The 19,337-nt window shown below is 39.2% G+C and overlaps 1 protein-coding gene across 1 annotated transcript; it reads right to left on the bottom strand.

Annotated features, from left to right (window-relative positions):
* Positions 1–13,514: 13,514 nt before the first annotated feature.
* On the bottom strand, positions 13,515–19,118 carry kctd6a (potassium channel tetramerization domain containing 6a). Its single transcript, XM_036559621.1, has 3 exons — positions 19,018–19,118; positions 16,401–16,509; positions 13,515–14,398 (listed from the first exon to the last, which is right to left on the bottom strand). The coding sequence occupies exons 2-3, from the start codon at positions 16,425–16,427 to the stop codon at positions 13,712–13,714; spliced, it is 714 nt and encodes a 237-aa protein (XP_036415514.1). The 5' UTR covers positions 16,428–16,509; positions 19,018–19,118; the 3' UTR covers positions 13,515–13,711.
* Positions 19,119–19,337: the final 219 nt, after the last annotated feature.

Below are 19,337 nucleotides of genomic sequence, written 5' to 3'. Positions count from 1 at the left end.
TTTGCTATTATACAGCGTGGCTGTGGCCAGCTGTTCAATAAAGCACAAAGACTTGTACTTCAGCTGTGCCTTCTTTAATAGCACTACAATGTGTTTCATGAAAAAATAATTTATGCAAATGAATACAAAAATGAATACAAAATTCTCAATGTTACTTTGGCTCTCATTGCCGGCTTCAGTCCCCTGCTGCTCTCATAATCGTACTGCCCTTTCATGACCTAGGCCAACAACTGGCCATATCCAAATAACAAAATCTCAAAAATTTGACTATAAACTGAGTAGCTACGTGATTTTCAGTTAACAATATGAATGTAACGTGACACAGAATTCTTGTCCACTACTAATGAGACTGTTCACTTCAGTCATCCCTCAAAAGCGTTTACTAACACTTACTAACTGGCTCATCACAGTGATTCATCAGTCTACTCAGGCTTTAGTAGGAACTTCAGTGTTTGTAAAGAAGCCATTTTTTGAGTGTTTTTAGAGTGAGTCCTTACATACTGTGTGTTGATTTTGAAATAGTTAATAAACAAGCATTGATGGTGTTTTCAAAGATGGTGTATATACATTTTTATTTACTGGGTAAATATGCTAAAAGTATTCCCCTAAAAATGTAAAAAGTAACTATTCTGAATACTGCTTTTAGAAAATGTAAATTGGACTGAATACACATACTTAATTTCTGTATTCTGAATACATAAAATCCCAATACTTGTATTCCAATACATCCCAACCCTGTTATGCAGTGTTCTATAGTGCAGCATTGTATTCCTGAGCCTTATCAGTTTGAACAAATGAACAATTATATATACTGTGCCGTTCACCACACAATCCGCTTTTCAAGAGGAGCTCAATGGCATGCAAAGCTGCGTCTGGCTGCGCTTCCTCCCTCCGTTAAAAGGACATTTGTTGTTGTTAAGATGTGTTTATGTGTTGGCTGTGTTTTATTCTGTTCTGCTGTGGGTTATTTAGTGTGAGTTTAGTATTTAGCGTCAGTAGATGTTTTATGACTAGAACTGACCTTCCCTTCTGTTCTCGCTGTTATTCAGTGGCCTCCTCTTTGTTCAATAAAAGAGCGTTTTTCGGGAGCGGGAAAATGGCACCCTCTGGTTCTTCTTCTGAGCCGACGCCACAATACTTTTCATGTTTTTGTTTATCAATATTCTCTCACTACAATACCCAGCATGCATTACACAATATGTTTGCATTAAACAATATGCCATATTACCATTGGGAATCCCTGTGGTGTCAACCAATTGTGACTGCTAGCCATGCCACCGAGCTACAGGCTAATAAACACAACCAAGCTAGCTTTACAGTAACTCTTACTTCAGTCATCCAACAAGGCGGCTTTTTCTTTATCGCAGAAAAAAAATCTATGGAAGAATGCTTGTACAGTGCAGTATACCTAGATGTCAAAAATAAGAAGAGGCATGTGGCACATCCACCATGATTGACTAAGAATAAGAGTCTTGACCTTCACAAAGGAGTCCATAACCAAGATGACTACACTTTAATCATTCTGAATGGTATCTAAATGTGTAAATGTGTTGTTTTTCAGTTTTCCAAAAAAAAGCTAAACTTTTCAAAAAGTGGTTAGTGGCTATTAGAAAGGACAATGGTATGTTGTTGAGGAAAAATATCTCCATAGCTTTGCTCCAGATACAGTACTCAGAAGAAAACAACAATACTGACAAGAAAAGGCACAAAATCTTTTACTAAAAATTAAGGCTTTCCAGCAACAAGCATTAATCTTGAGTTGGCCCAGGCAACAACCGATCATCCCACCGGATCAGTGGATCACCATTTCCAAACTTCATTGTTCTCATCATCATTAACATCACCATTTTTCTTATCAAAAAGCCAAGAAGTAATATATTTTTGAAAATAATCGCAGGCCGAGGCCACTCTCAGGCCAAAACTTCAAACTTCATTCGCTTCATCTATTATTTTGGATTTATGTGCTCCTTAATCTATATTTTTAGCTACATATGTATTTTTCCTTTTTCCCACTGACAATCTTAATGTTTCATGATATAAACAGGTTCCAGCTATGTGCGTGTCCCATAAAGTCACAGCCTTTTATAAGGCCTCCTTCACCCAACGCCTCAAGGCCACTCACTGACATACACACACAGCAACAACTGCTCATCCACAGCTAAAGCCATACAGCACTTATATGAGATGTCATGATTCAATTCATCTATGATTTAAACAACCTTTGAAAAATCTTTTACATTTTATATTATCAAAAAATGTCCTTCGATGTCACAGGACAATGATGCGTGCTTAGAAATGTGCAGCGTTCTGAGTTGGAGAGATTTTAAAGCTGCTTTGCTGGCATATTCAACAAAGGAGACTGTAAAGAAAACTGCAATTCTGTCTTTATTAAGCAAAAAATGGACTTCAGACACAAGTTTTTACACTTTCAGCCAGACTACAAAACTGAGGTCAGCTATCTAGATAGCCAGTTACAGTTAGCTACCTTTCTAACTTCAGCTTTTAGCTCGTCCTGCTCATCTGATGAGTTATTTCTGTTGTTTGAGAAATCATAATTTGTAAATTGTAATGATGATTTGATGACCGTCATCAATAAAACATTCAGCTTCCCAGCATTAATGGTAGCTAGCTAGCATCCTTCTGCATTTGCTGCATAGATATACATAGCTAGATGCTGCGTTGTCTATTGTTCGCTATCTAAACGATACGTCTGCATGTCCACCATGTTGGAGCGGTCAAGATCTGCTCGTGAACAAATTCACTTGTACTGAGAGACGATGAGTCTCAGGATTAAATCGGCCACAACTTCCTTAATACTCAACGGATTTTCACCAAAACTCTTTTATTACAATCCTCAGACACAGATTAGTCAAGGTTGCACGGACTCCTCTCTGTAGCTTTAATTACTTTAATAACTCATCGTGCTAATTAGCCGTCTGGACCAGCAGAAAAGTATTCAGTCTACACCTGACGTTAAAAACTGAGTTTAGCGCGAGAAACATAATCACACACACACAATCAGCACATCCATCAGTGTGTGAATCGCTTCTAATCTTAATACACATAAAAATAAAATAAACCCCCCAAAACACAGTAAGAAGGACGAAGCAGAAATCAGCTTCCTATTCGGCAGCTTCTTGTTTGAGTTTTCCCGTTCCACCTTATATGGTCCTATCCCGCTTTCTGAGTGTAATATTCTTGAAATAGTATCACTTTAAACAGTATCTTTCTTAAACTGCCGCTCTGTAATGGTACTGAACGCAGTCCAGCAGAGATGGTGACCACCCCAAAAGGGTGGCACCGTTGATGTGCCTCACTGGACTCAACCCAGCATCTAGGTATACCTATGATTTGCTGGCTAGCGAAAAGAAAACAAACATTCCAAACAGCTAGCCCCCAAAAATCAATGCAGTTCTGTTTTTGAATAATCATGGACAAACAGTAGGAAGATTATAACAACAGGAGACAAAGCTCCTTTTATGAGTAGCGGAAAAATATGAGATAACAAAGAAACAAAGAAATACAGGAATCTGAAATTGGATGAATGACTAATGTGACCCCAACTGATCCCTCTGAAGATGGTCATTTCCATAATGAAAGAGGGACTGTAATGCTCTAAGGACTATTGGACTCATTTTTAAAACTGTTCAAGATGTAAACAGAGCCATTCAGAGAGGTTCAATATGAAATGCTCCATTCTCTCTGTTCAGAATTGTTCATAGTGGTGGTGATAGGAACCAGATGTCCGGAGATTTAAATGCATCTAAAAGCTGCCTCGCAGAAACTTCTTACACGAAATGAATACTTTTGAGAAGGTTTTGCCCTAAAACCTTTTTTGAAGCTGTTCATTGTCAGGCAAAGAACTTTTTTCCAGATTTACCACCATGTTGCCAAACTCAGGAGACACATATAAGTTCACTGGTGGTTTTGGATTGTAAATAAAATGGCTATGTTTGTGTTATCATGGTGACCCCTGTAAAGAAATCAGAGTCTGTAAGTTCCTCTACGATGAACCATTTCTCATCAAACCACTCTGAAGGACTTTGTTTACATGTCAGTGATTGAATAACAAAGACATTTTGAAAAATCAATGGAATTCCCCTTTAACTTATTCTCTGCTCATATTGCTTTTGTGTTGTTTTGCTATCAGGTGTCGACCGGAGGAGGATGGGTTCCCCTTTTGAGTCTTGGTTCCTCTCAAGGTTTCTTCCTCTTGCTCTTAGAGAGGTTTTTCCTCACCACTGTTGCCATTAGCGACGCTCGTTGGGGCACAGACCCCGATTTTGCAGTAAAGCTGCTTTGTGACAAGGCGTGTTGTAAAAAGCGCTATATGAATAAACTTGATCTGACTTAACTAGTGACACTGTACAGGACGAAATAACAGAAACACAACCATATGCTGTCATAGAAGCCCTCAGCTTTATATAGCGGGATATCAGAGTGTTTTCTAAGAAGAAAAGCCTTCAGATCTTTGAGAGATGAAGCAGGTGGAAATCTGCTTAGCGCTCCAGAAACTCCAATAAAGCTTCAGAAAAGGCATTTGATTCTTTCATTCTGGTATTAATGACACAATCTGAATTTGCTTCAGGCCTGGAATATAGAAGTATCACGAGGAAGTAGTGTTTGCACCATACAATGCCCCTGGTTGTGTGAAATGGCCTCATATTCCTTTGTTGTTATATGGCTACATGCGACCTAATGACCCCCGTGAGATAGCCGCCTACACGATTATGAATCTTCTACCATGCTTATGCTGCGTTCGTGACAAATGGGAACTTTCCAACATGCAATCTCCAGTATTTGAGGTCTAAGCAAATGGACGCTAACAGTAGGCTGGTGCTTGTTTGCCTGCTGTGTGTATAAAAAGGCTCTTAAAAAGCTTTTACGCTGGAATTAAAGAGCTGCTTGGTTAGCTTTGTTTATATTAAAAGTGCATGTAGGCGATTCACCCTTAATAGCACCAAAAATGACATGAAAGTACAAAAATCTTGTGCAGAAGGACTAGAGGAGAGCAGGCCACAAGCTAGCACATTTTGGATTTTGGTTTTTGCTTAATAATTTTAAAAGTATTGGAGAAAGATAGAACCATTTTTATATAAGCAACCTACACATCTGGCACCTACTGTTGCACCTACTGTTGGTGAACAATTCAGCTGAAAGTGGAAAACGTGCAAACTTGTAACATGCTAAAAAGTCTAGTACAGGGGTCGGCAACCCAAATGAGCCATTTTGTCCTTTCATCAAAAATCAATCCATTTTGGGAGCCACAACATTCCATGTCCATTTATTGAAGTAGCTTCTTACCATCTTGGCTGAAAATAATGTCTTAATATGTGCTGATGTCCCAGTATGGACTAAAAAATATAATACAAGTGAAATCACAGGCTCTGCTTTAAGCTTTAGCCCAGCTCCAGCCGCTTTTCTCGCATCTCCGGCAGGAAACTTTTCCGCAAAAGTGGAATAACTTCTTGTTAAATGTCTCTCAACGTTCAACTTTTTACAAGGATAAAGTCAGCTTCTCATTCGACAGCTTCTTGTTTGATTTTTCCCATTCCACCTTAAACAGTGCCTGAGACTCCAGAATGTAACTGCAGCACCATTTAAGGTGGAACGGGAAAATTTGTACGAGAAGCTGGCGAACAAGAAACTGACTTCAGTTTCGAGGCTTTTTAGTGTTTGACAGTTTCTCGTTTATGATTAAACGTATCAGGAAACCAGCTGGAGTGATTATAAATGCAAACAAGTCCATTCGTCTCCAAATTATCAATGTTTGTCTTAAACCTTCCTCTTCCTCTTTCGTTAGCTACTAGCTAGGCAAGATTGTCGAGAGTGTTGTTACTATGGTGACCAGCAGTCTGCACTCCAACCTTCAGGGTTAAAGGCTGAATTAGCAGGTATACATTAACTCCAGCGTTTAAGACCATTTATTGTTAAAACTGTGTTGAACGATCAGCAGAGCTTTATTTTACTGCAAAGTAGGATTATTTTATTTTTTACCTAAAAATCTAATTCTGCTGTGGAGCCGCAACAGGACAGTAAAAGAGCCACATGTTGCTGACCCTTTGTCTAGTAAAGTGAACCAAACACATTCATTCAATACAGTTCTATGTAGTTCAAACTAGATGAGCTTTCAAACCTGAAAATATAAAAATGTATTAATCGAAATAAATGATTAATGAAAAGAGAGAGTCAAACATGAACTATATTATGTTTACATGACATCATCAGCATGTTTGTGACTAATCTGTGCATAATAAAATGTCCAAAAACTGAACTGTTTTGAATTTGCATTGAAGACAATTGACTTCCTTTATTGTTAAGCTTATCATTCCAAAGTGAAGGACCCTTCGTATACAGCCTGGAAATGCAACCTAAGTTCTGAGTGATTTCAAGGACAACAAATGTATCCTTCCACGCCTTCGGTTACCCACAGTTCTCTGCGCAAACACATTGCGTAGGAAAAATAAAAAACAGCACCACGAAAACAAAGCTGTTGGAGCAGAGTTTGTACTGAAGCGTAAGTTGTTCACATCCTTGAATTCGCCCTCGTTACCTTACCTTCGTTTCGCGCCACAAATGCAAGAGGCGGGGCCTTTCTTGTCTAGTCAGCACGTAGCCTCGTTAGTACTGTTCCATTTGTGTGACCAATAAGCTACTAAGGCTACACTCACATTACGAATCTCATTGCTCAAATCCGTTTTTTTGCTCAGATCCGATCTCTCTGACACGATGCTTCACACTCCTTTAGGTTGGCGACTCAAATCTGTCATTAATGTGAACCATTCAGCGTCCTGAAAACAGCAAACACGGAGCAGAAGGAGCCTTCACTGTGAAGGTAATTAACTCTGAACAGCTCTCAGCTGTTCATTATTAGAGCAAGATGAAGGTGAAAAGGGTGAGGTGTTACTTTTCCACCGTTTACAGGCTTTAACGTCTGTTCGGCGCTGCTGCCATGGTAACGCTGAATGATGGCATTCAGTGGAAAAAGGCATGAAATTCGATCTGAGCGTTTACATTGAGGTCGCATAGCCATGAATCGGACACATGTCCGATCTAGGACCACAAGGAGGAGTCTTCATAGGACAGTCCTACTGAAGGACCCACCCAGAGAACTTGTAGTGAGGAGAATTACCACTCTCTAAGGTCTTCCGGGTTTCGCAAACGCTAGAGGGCGCTCTCGCGCGAGTCCAGAATAGATGGGTTAAGATGGAATATTTAAGCAAAATCATAGTTTTCAAATGTCTTAACATTTTTAATATAGATGAATACATTCATTTCCTGAATACAACACAACATAAAACATTTTAACACTGCAGTTATATTTTAAGAGCTTTTAAACTCGAGTTCTAGGAGCTTAAAATGGTGCCTCATGTACGTTCATGACGTCAGTGAACGCGAACAGCCAATGGGCTGCTCCGCTCCCCAACCAATCAGCACTCAGTAGCAGTAATGCTAGTGTCCTGCTGCCTGAAACCCGCTTGCAGTAGAAAAAAGGAAGCATAAGTAAGTTTTCTTAGTTTTTATTGAAATATATCCTTCTACTTTATTAATTAAAGGAAAGTTCTGGGCAGGTGATTAGAAATTTTAACTTTTTGGTTTTTAGCCGTTTAACTCATTAACATTCACCCCATTCATTGAGGACTGGCTCGCGGGTGCCCTCTGGCATTTTGCACTTCTGTTTTTGATATAACAGAGGAAATAGGAAGAGGCCAGGCTCCTCATAAACCGGCTCTGACCCACCCTAGGCTTTGTAACGCAGCTATTGTGTTAAACTAACCCCACTGTATGGAGGCTGTACTTTGACCTGGCTCGCTCTCACTGTGAGTTGTTTATGTGCTTCTAAACAGAGCGATATTAAAGCCACCAGGAGGAGATTATAATAATATAGGAGTGAATTCTATGACTTACACACAATTTAGTAATCCAAAGTTGCTTGTTGATTTATGTGGCATGCTGAGTGGTTGCTAGCTTGTTGCTAAGCACTCAAAATGGTTTTGCAAATGGTTGCTAGGGTGTTGGTAGGTGGTTGTTATGGTATCTCAGGCGGTTGCTAGGGGGTTGATATGATGTTCCAGATGGTTGATAAGCTGTTGCTACGCAGTTGTCATGGTATCTGAGCTGTTTGCTAGGATGTTTGCTAAGCAGGTAGTATAGCATTTCAGATGGTCAGAAGGGTGTTGGAATTTGATGAATCACAGGAATGAGATATGGACCATGCTACAGAGTGAAAGCACGAGATTTCAGAAATAGTTGTAACAAATGTCCAACCAAGATTACCCAATGAAGAAGCAGAAGCACTGGCATAGCCAAAACCGGCCTACAGATTTCACATCTCTGTAGTAGCAGCTTGAATTGGAGTCCATGTGGCCTGGAAACCATTATCACTTCATTAGCATTTTTCCTTCCTATCTCACTCCGCTGGATCTAATGTCTGCTTTCTTGTCAGGCTGTTAAAGACTGTTGGGGTTCATTCATAATTGGGAGACTCTACAGTTAGGTAAACATTTCACTGTTTTTGCCTCGTCCCTCTTCCCTTTCTGATTTGCCTTCTCTTACAAAGTAGTAAAAAGTATTGAATTCATGAAACGTCTGCTAAATATTTTAGGCAGTGTCGACTTCTGTTGCATTAATTTGCTAAAGAAGCAAAGGTCAGACACCAAACATGTCTCAGCTGATTATGTTTGCATTATCAACATTGTGATATTCAAAATTCAGGTTTATATTGAATTCCATAAGTAATGGAAATACATTGACACATTGCCCAACACTACAGATGGAATTACGATGAAATCCATAAATATTTGGATGTTGACAAAGTTATTGTTATTTTAGCTACCACATCACAGTGGAGCTTAAATGAAATAATATGAGCTAAAAGTGTAGATGTTCAGCCTTAATTGGGTGAACAGTGTAGGAATTACAGCCATTTTCATACATAACATAATCCTTGGTTGCAAATCCTTTGCAGTCAATGAGTTCTTGAAGGCTTGGACGGACAGACATCACCAGACACTTGTTTTCTTCCCTAGCGACGCTCTGACAGGCCTTTACTGCAGCTGTCTTCAGTTCCTGCTTGTTCTTGGGGTGTTTTACTTTCAGTTTTGCCTTCAGTAAGTGAAATGCATGCTTGGTTGGATTAAGATCAGGTGACTGACTTGGCCAATGCAGAACATTGCACTTTTTTACTTTAAGAAAGTCTTTATTTATTAAGCATTTGGCTGAATCTGAGCAGGTAATATATATATATATATATATATATATATATATATATATATATATATATATATATATATATATATATATATACACACACTTCAGAATTCATTCTGCTGCTTTTGTCAGCTGTCACATCATCAGTAAATATAAGGGAAACAGTTCCATTGGCAGATATACATGCCCATGCCATAACACTACCTCCACCATGTTTGACAGATGAGGTGGTATGCTTTGCATCATGAGCATTTTGTTCTTTTCTCAATACTCTTCCCATCATTTTTGTCCAAGTTGATCTTTGTCTCATCTGTCAACAAGATGTTGTTCCAGAACTTTACAGTCTGTCTATTGCTGTTTTTTGACAAACTCTAATCTTTTTGTTTTTGAGGTTAGCCAATGGTTTACATCTTGTATATTTACTCTGGGTAAGTCTTCTCTTGATTGACTGACTTTGACAGAGATAGGCCGGCCTTATGGAGTGCATTCTTGATCTGACCAACTGTTTTGAAGGGGTTTTTCTTCACCAGGGAAAGAATTATTTTGTCATCCACTGCAGTTGTTTTCCACGGTCGTCCAGGCTTTTTGGTGTTTTCTGAGCTGACTAGGGTATTCTTTCTTTTTAAGAATGTACCATATGGTTGATTTGTCCAGACCTAATGTCTTTGCTGTCTATCTGGGTTTGTTTTGATTTTTCAGGCTAATGATGGCTTGGACAATGAATAAAAGCAGGTTCCAAATGCAAATGTCACACTTGAAAGTAACTCTACTGAAATTTCTACATTGTTTGTTCAATTTGGATGTAAATACCCTCAAATTATACCTGTAGGTCTGCACATTGAGCTCATATTCATTATTTAATTCCAACTGCAGTATGCATGGTAGAAAGCTAAAAGAACAATAACATTATTGTACAGACAAAATCACTATAAATGTAACTTTTTTCTTCTGGTTTATAGCAACTAATATGTCCACATTACCTGCTATAAAACCGAAGAAAAAAGTTGAATGTATACTAATTTTGATTCATGAACCGAGAAATTCACAACAAAAATGTTGTTCTAATACCTTTTATAGAATGGTTATTTGCATACAGTATATACTGATTAATGAGTATACAGTAAATGCATCTAAACACAATATAAAATTAACATAAAGTTTTTACATCACAGAGAGTGGCTTTAAGAGAATATGCACTTATTAATTTCACAAGAGTTCTGAATTCATTTTGTTCACATTTCGAGTGACTGAATTCAGACTACATCGAATACATAAAGCAGGAACTTCAGGGAACACTTTCAGAGGTTTTTTTAGGGATTAAGTTATAAAGGATTACTTTTTGCTGGGTATGTCGATGTATAAAACCTGTTTCAAGATAAGATTCAAGACAAACCTTTATATTGACCTTCTATAGGTGAAATAACAGGACAAAACACCTACTAAAATACTACAAATTCAAATAAAAGGCAATGAATTCTGTCATATATTAACAACACTGCTATACATTCAGGGCGCATGTAGATTTAAACATAGTAACACAAGATAAAAAATGGTAACACTCTTTTACAGGCCCTTAAGTTCTAAGTATTAACCAGGCAAGTGTGAAAAACTCCAAAATACACACATTTAAGCCACTTATCCTCTTGGATCGCAGCGGTGCTGGAGCCTATCCCAGCAGTCATAGGTCAGAAGGAAGGAAACACCCTGGACACGTTGCCAGTCCATCACAGGGCAGACACACTAACATATACATTCACACACATTCACACCTAGGGGCAAGTTAGTATTTCCAGTTCTGACTGCATGTCTTTGGACTGTGGAAGGAAACCCACGCAGACACGGGGAGAACATGAACATACAAACTCCACACAGAAAGGACCCTGATCGCCCGGCCGGGGAATCGAACCCAGCCATTTTTACTACAGTAAAAATTACTGCTGTCTTTTACAGCCCATTCAGTGTCGTTTCCAGGTAATAGACAGATGCATACTATATAAGACTGATGTCTTTTTTTCCCCATTCAACTACCTTGTACTTTTTCTAATTTACTTTCCTGCTTTAAACATGTGGTATTACACTGTAATTCAGACTGCCTGGTTACTTATTATCACTTTACCCCAAATAATTACACAGTACTTTTGAGTTTGTGCCTCAGCGCTTACCTAGTTATTATCTAGAACTTGTGTAATTTAACTCACTTGGAACTCTCCATCTTGTTACCTAAAATAATAACCTAGTACTCTGGAGTTTGTAGCACACATGTACTTAGGGACTCGAGGGACAGTAAAAGAAGGCGTTAGCCAAAACACGATGGCTTTATAGCCACTGCAGTCAGGTATGAGGTATGTGAGGTTAATGCAACAGGAAAAATATTTTATCATTTACAACAGTTATAAACAATGCTGCAATACCATAAACCTGCATTTTACCTGCCTAATTAACCAAGGTCAGTTAAAAAAAAACTAGACTGAGTTCTGAAGATATATTAGGTAGAACCTGATTGGACTGGCGCCAAGTACACATTAAAGAATGCTTAGTAATGTTTGTAATACTCCAACCTGATTACACAAGTATCCATGAACAACGTCCACACACAAAAATGTCTGTGTAAGTCATATTAGTGGGGCTGTTCGTTTGAAATGAGCTAACAATGCTCGCTTATTCATTTTACTGAAGGTTTAAATGTTCTTAAGGTTCCTCATCATAATACATACAATACGCTTTAAATGTCGAGCCAGAACCTCTAACGCAAGCTTCTTGTTGGAAACACCTTCTGCATAATTGAATAATTGAAATAATGTAATATTAGTCATTCAGAGTGGTTTGATGTGAAATGGAGCATTATATAAAAACTTACAGACCTCAGAACCAGGAGTCGTTATGTCTACAGCACAAATATAGCCATTTTATTTACTATCCAAATCCACCAGTGAACCTACATGTGTCCTCTGAGTTTTTAAATGTGATGCTGATGATAATAAAATAGTGGTAAATGTGAAAATATAAGTTTTTGTTGGGGACTATTTTGCCTCACAACACCCTATGTTTATGTCTCTGCCAAGAATGGATTAAAATAAATGGATTCAAATACATTTTAGGCCAAACCTTTATCACTATCATAAAACAATGTGTGGGCAGAAGGCAGGATACACCCTAGACAGGCCACCCGTCCATCGCAGGGCATTTTCCAAAACATACCTTTTCATTTTAAGACGAAATGCAGTTGGAAAGTGAACAATACGCTTGGAGTGAAGCACCTGACGTTCTTACACTGAATGGTTCATTTTCAAAATAATATAAGTGAAATAAATGAAGAATTTTTAAGTATTCTGAAAATTACTGTTCCTGTATTTTTTGTAAACAACAAATGTCAAAAAATTAAGAAATTGTAAATAAATAAATAAATACATAAATAAATAAATACATAATAAGGATGAAATTAAAATTTCATTTACATATTGACCAGGTTATAAGCCACTGTTGCCTGAGCTGTAAAAAAAAAATTCTGTACCTTCTGTACCACAGAGCTCTGCTCTTTGTGTTTGTCCAGTTTCACTTTTAAGTTGCATATTAATAGTTAAATACTGAACCACTATGAGGCTTTGCCTCTTGTCAGCATGGCACACTCAAACCCTACTACTGATAGGTACAGTACCGTGAAAATTTCAGAGACCACCCTTTATTTATTCAATTTCCAGTCAAAACAGCCATTAAGTAAGATTAAAACTAATTAAATTATTCATTTAAGATAATTCACTTGCATTAGGGAGGAGAAAGTGAAAGCAAAATAAGTGAAAAGACAACTGGAGTTAAAAAAATGATTAAAAGCTCCAGAGAAAATGGGACTCCTAACAACCACCTGGAAGACCTGGTAGACACCAAAACTGTCCCCATCAGATAAACGGCACTTAAAGCTTTCATCTTTGAGAGAGAGGAGAAAATCAAACTGCTTCAGATCTGAAAACATCCACAGGTGTTTCTGTCCATCCTTCCACTGTGAGAAGACAACTCAGTGCTGTGGGTCTGAAAGGATGTGTAGCTGTCAAGAAGAACCTCACTGAGAAAAGGAGACAAACACACCAAACAAAGAAGCTGAACAACGGCCTGACCACCCCAGAGTCCAGACCTCAACATCATGGAATGTGTTTGATTACTTCAGAAAATGATCAACCAACTTCTAAGACTGAACTTTGGAGGTGTGTCTGCAGATTTCTTTGAGAAACTGAAAGTGAGTCTCCTGAAAAGAATGAAAACTGTAATAAGAATGGAGCTTTTGTGTAATTTCCAGACAGATATGTGTTTTACGCTGTATTTCTTAAATGCAGACTGACTGGAAATTAAATAGATCAAAAGTGGCCACTGTCCTTTGCACAGTACTGTACATCTATATGCTTCAGTGATGCAACCATAACATGCAATACGGAAAACATCACTGTACCCACAATAAGCTGCCTCAATCCCTTATTTTGAGCGAACATCTAGACCATCTTGCCAAAAGTAATCAGTCTTCAACCTTCCGTGCCAGCCTGCAAAACGTCCAGTGGTGCTCCACCGTGTTCTCATTGGCTCTTTCGCTCATGTGATGTACACGTGTGTTCCTGATGGTGAAACCTTGCTTGGAGATGTACTCCACAAGGTGGACCCTGAGGGACACTTCTTGATGATAGTCGCAAGGTCCAAAGGTAAAAGATACCTGAAAATCTCTGGTGTCCATCATGTGTTTATTCCACCGTGTGAAGTTGTTTGAGATGCCTTCAAGCAGAGTGTGAACCTTGGTGGTGATGGTGAGTTGGGTAATGATGACAGCCACGGGGTTGGAGTATTTGGAGAGCTTTCGAGTGCTCGAGAGTTCCACCACCTGTTCGAAGGTGTCCAACGGATAGAGCGGTTTGGTGTCACTTAAGCACTGGATCAGTGGCTCTATCTGATAGAAGTCGGCCTCCTTACGCAGCAGCTCCGTCTCTTTGAAATCGTACGGCAGAGTCAGTTCTGATGTCCTTAAGAAATTCAAGATGTAGCGGAACAGTGGTCCGTCGCGGTCGATGAAGTAGTTCCCCTGGGCGTCTCTTGCTGTAGGGAAATCGCCGCGAAACATGGCGCCCAACATGGAGTCTGGGTAACGCTGCAGAGTAGACAACGAAGTGGTGTATATATGGCCTCCAACGTTCAGGGTGACCGGATCCGTCATCTACAAATAAAAACAATTATAGATGTTGGTTACAAAAAGTAATGCAGATTAGGGTGTTACAATAAACGTTTTCAGGTTTGATAAGATACTGATTTCAAGATTCAATCCGAGTTCCAATATTTTACATGGTGGTGACTCTTATCATGAAGACCAACATCTTTTTTTTTTTTTTTAAATAATAGAGTTTAATGTTAATGATCCCGGCTGCCTCCCATTGAAGGTTTACCAGGCACAACCGACTGGGACGAGACCCCCGGGTCGGAGGACTAGCTTGGAGGGATTATATCTCCAAGTTGGCCTGGGAGCAGCTTGGGATCCCCAGAATGAGGAGGAAGTTGCAGAGGACAGGGTGGTCTGGGCTTCTCTGCTTTTCCTATTGCAACTGTGACCCTAGCTTGATCAAGCGGGACTCCTTGCAACCACCTGGATCAAAGTGGGACTCCTAACAACCACCTGGAAGACCTGGTAGACACCAAAACTGCCCCCATCAGAAAAACAGCACTTAAAGCTTTCATCTTTGAGAGAGAGGAGAAAATCAAGCTGCTTCAGATCTAAAAACATCCACAGGTGTTTCTGTCCATCCTTCCACTGTGAGAAGACAACTCAGCGCTGTGGGTCTGAAAGGATGTGTAGCTGTCAAGAAGAACCTCACTGAGAAAAGGAGACGGACACATCAAACAAAGAAGCTGAACAATGGACTGACCACCCCAGAGTCCAGACCTCAACATCACTGAATGTGTTTGATTACTTCAGAAAATGATCAACCAACTTCTAATACTGGCTAACTGGATCAAGCAGTTTAAGAAGATGAGCTTAATGTTCTGCATAAACACTGTTCAAAGTGTGCCATTCACTCCCCAGTTCATACAGTCCTTATGGATCGTTGTGAACTGAACTGGTTCAAAGTCAGATTTCAAAACACATTTCCACTTTTTACTGACTTGGACTTTACAGTAAAAGCCTTTGACTGTCTCTGCCTTAATTATGTATATTTTATTAAAATATAGGATTGAACATTTCATTTTGTCACCAAAACAGTCATAACACTTTACCAAATGTTTCAGTGGTGACTGTTTCAATAGAGACAATTTTAGCTAATTTTGAGCAGAACTCAAAAATGCTAGCCACACCATGACTAACAAACACAGCTTTGAAAAGCTGTACACAAATAAAATCATAACATTTTCATTAAAACACAAAACAGTTTATTTAATTGCAGAAAATATGTGTTTCGGTAGTGACAGTTCTTAATGTTCCACACTGATATTCAGACTTTGGGACACATTCACTTCAAAACAATGGGATCTAACTGCTCGCCATGTGGCCTTGAGGGACAGGGATACAGTCTCACTTCCTGCTCTAAAATACATGGGCGTGGCTAAAATAAGGCTCCACCTGCAGACTAAAACTCTGTGTTTCGGTAGTTGCATAAAAACATGACAGCATTTTCTGAACAATGCTTTTTATGTTTTGAAATGAAACCATTCAATGTCACTTTAAAAGAAATCAAAAAGATATTTTTTTGAAAACATTGGAAAAAAGTAAAAAAAGTGATCCTTAAAAGGAAAATGTGCAAAATCAGCCCATTTTGAAGTCACTGTTTTTGTGATGTCACGAAAACCAGCACATTTGCATAAATCCTCCTACTCAGCTTACATCAGATTAGCCCTGCCCACTCACTATGAAGTTATAAGGAGAGTTTCAGCCCTTTTTAAATGAAGCACAGTACAGCACTGCCAATCAGAACAGAGGTAATTTACATATAAGGCCCACTAATAAAAACAGCCTGTTTGAATCTAAAGGTTCAGAGAGAGGTTGGAAAACAATGGTAAATTAATTATTTCTTCTGCTGGTACATAAAACCAACAGCAGAACAGGAAACCACAAAAATGTGCAGGGCAGGGGTTCCTGCATGTCCGCAGTTGGGAACCTGTGCCATAAGAGAATGACAGCTATGATTGTCTGGTAAGGAAGATGATGGAGAGCAAAGTGAACGACCTACCATGTATCCCCAGTCTCCATTCTCCATTTGCAGTGCTTTTTCGCTGCTTTCCAAATGAGGAGAAGATGAAGGGACTCTGTCTAGTCTTGCCTTTAGATGTGATAAACATCTGTAAAAGCAAAACAAACAAAGAAAAACATGAATGTGTGAGACAACACACTCTTGAAAATAAAGGTGCCAAAAGGGTTCTTTGATGCGGTGCTACAGAAGAACCAATTCCGTTGAGGGATTTTCAACAGAGTTTTTAAAGAACCACTAAAATTAGCACTCGGCCGATATGAATATTTTGTGGCCGATAACCAAGAGTGAGTTATCATAATCGGATTCTGCAGTTATTTGATTATTCAATTGGTCATGTAAACACAATACTACTATTTCTTAGATCAGAGTAAGGTCTAGAAATCTGATTAAGAAATCAGTTAAAGAGAGGTTTTAGCTCAGTAATCAGATTTCTCAGTACATGTAAACTCTTACTCTGATTTCTTTCGGATTTCTTAGCCTGCGCATGTGAGAAAACAGACTGCGGTACCAGAAATAAGTGAGCAGTGTTGCCGTGAGATGCAGCAAAACACTTTTGGAGTGATGCTGAAACTGAATACATGCTTAATAAAATTAAGGATTTAAATATTTTTTTGCTTCTAGATGATGTTTGTTCATATTTTCAGGTAAAGTGGCGCAATGTTTTTAATGAAACGCTGCAGCATGAAGTTTAAGTTTTATGTTACGTTTACTGGCTTAAAGTTTATTGGCTGGTTGCAAAGCAGAAATACGATAACTGACTAACTCATGTAAACTCAGAGTTTCCTATTATCTGATTACCCAAGCACATGTAAACATGCTTATCGGATTACTGACAAAATCTGATTTTCTGCAGTTATCGGATTATAAAGTGCATGTAAACGCACTCACTATTGGGTGATATTGTTTTGTATTTGTTTGATTTAAATGTTCTACTCCAATAGTTTTCATAGTTAAACAGTGCTGTACTGACTGTCAGTTCTCAACTGCAGCACTTCTTAAACTCAAATAAACAGCACTTACAGTCTTACAAATACCGCAGCACTGAGGGTGCAGCTACCCATAATGCACAGACGTGTTCAGTGTGATTCTGCTTTTCACAGATCTGTGTGTGTTTATGGAACAAAGATCTGATGCAAGTTCACTCTGGAAATCATTCAATCTGACCTTATTAATGTCAACCTAACCTTGTTAAAACAAGATGATGAATGTGTAAAATAGTGCTGCTTACAAGACCTGAACAACATGCACTCACTTACACTTGTCCATATTTCTCCTTAAAAGGGGAATTCCACCGATTTTTCAAAGTTCTTGCGTAATTCTGTCGATGTGATGTATATAAAGTCATTCAGAGTGGTTTGGTGTGAAATGGTTCATCATAGAGAAACTTGGAGACTTTAATTTCTTACAGTGGTGGTGATGGGAACCAGGGGTCACCATGACTACAACACAAATACAGACATTTTATTGACTATCCAAAACCACGAGTGATCCTACACTCTCAGACATAAAGGTATTGAACTGTCACTGGGGCAGTTCCCCTCTTGTCACTGGGGTGGTTCCCGCAAGGGTACATCTCAGTACCTTTAGTCAGGGAACATAACTGCACCATAATCCATTGAAATGATATTTTCTAAGTTGTACTGACTCCACACACCCCGTCTCATCTCCAGACTTTTTATTTTACTGTTCTGTTTTAAAACATTCGGTTATGAAAAGGTAGAAATATGTACTTTTCACCTGGAAAAACTTATTTAAGGTTTACAACTGGACCTTAAAAGCACTGTTGTACCTTTGAGGGAATATTTACATTGTTTTTACCTTGATGAACAAAAAATGTACCTGCACAGAACCTTTGATGATGGTAAAACTGTAAAATATGAGAAAAAAATGTTTTCTTTAGGGACTACTTTGCCTCACAACGCCCTGCATGCACGTCTGGTTCCTATCACCACCACTGTGAACAATTCTGACTCAGCAACTTTCTCTAGGACGGAGCATTTCACACCAAACCACTCTGAACGACTTTGTTTACATCTCATTTAATTACGTTGAAATTTTGGGTGGAGTTTTCCTTTAACGCAATAAGTACGTATTGGCATAAATGGTCACTTCAACAAAAGCGACAGCTGACACGAAGCCCTACTAGATACCGATGTACTATCACCTGTATACCAACCGCTCACCAGCCTCTAATGGGATTTTCCGTTCCACCTTAAATGCCGTAGCAGTTAAGACTGTGGCACCTGAGGCTGCACTGCAACCGCTGCACCATTTAAGGTGGAACGGAAAATTGGAATAAGAAGCCAACTTTAGCCCACATAATGATGGACGGACCCAACCATCCCAAAGACCTCCTCCCACGACGGATGTGGATCCTTTCCGAAGACGATGCAGCAAAACGCTTATCGTTAACAAAAGATCCGCGAGTTATTTCCTCCGTCTGAGTCACAAACATGAGGCAGCCCAGCATGTTCTGGTACCGAGTTAAGCTGATCTGAGCTCCATGGCGGGTCACTGCATATCTGCCCGCGCGACAGTCAGCCTGTATATTCAGTACTCAGTATACAGATCACAGAAAATTGACAGAAATGCTGACCTGTTCTGGCTTGACTGGGTGAAAACCGTCCACTCACCGCAGACCGAACTGAACAGCGGTCCGTTTGGGTCGAGCTGGAGCTCCGCCTAAGCCCCTCCCCCAACAGTGTAGGGCCGCAGCAGCCACGCCCACGGCTCTTTCAGACACGCATGCGCAGACGCGAATACCTCCACGTTTGTTTGGATAGTCGTTAGTCAGCTCTTAAAGGGCCAGAAACACAGAAAACAACATTTACCTCACTATATTAGAAATTAGATAGACATGTTCTGTAAAGATTGTTCAAGTTTTCCAGAATATATGGTTCATATATGGAATTTAAT

Source organism: Colossoma macropomum, unplaced genomic scaffold (genome assembly GCF_904425465.1).
Source record: "Colossoma macropomum unplaced genomic scaffold, Colossoma_macropomum, whole genome shotgun sequence".
Taxonomy (NCBI): domain Eukaryota; kingdom Metazoa; phylum Chordata; class Actinopteri; order Characiformes; family Serrasalmidae; genus Colossoma; species Colossoma macropomum.
This window is presented reverse-complemented; position numbering and strand designations above follow the sequence as displayed.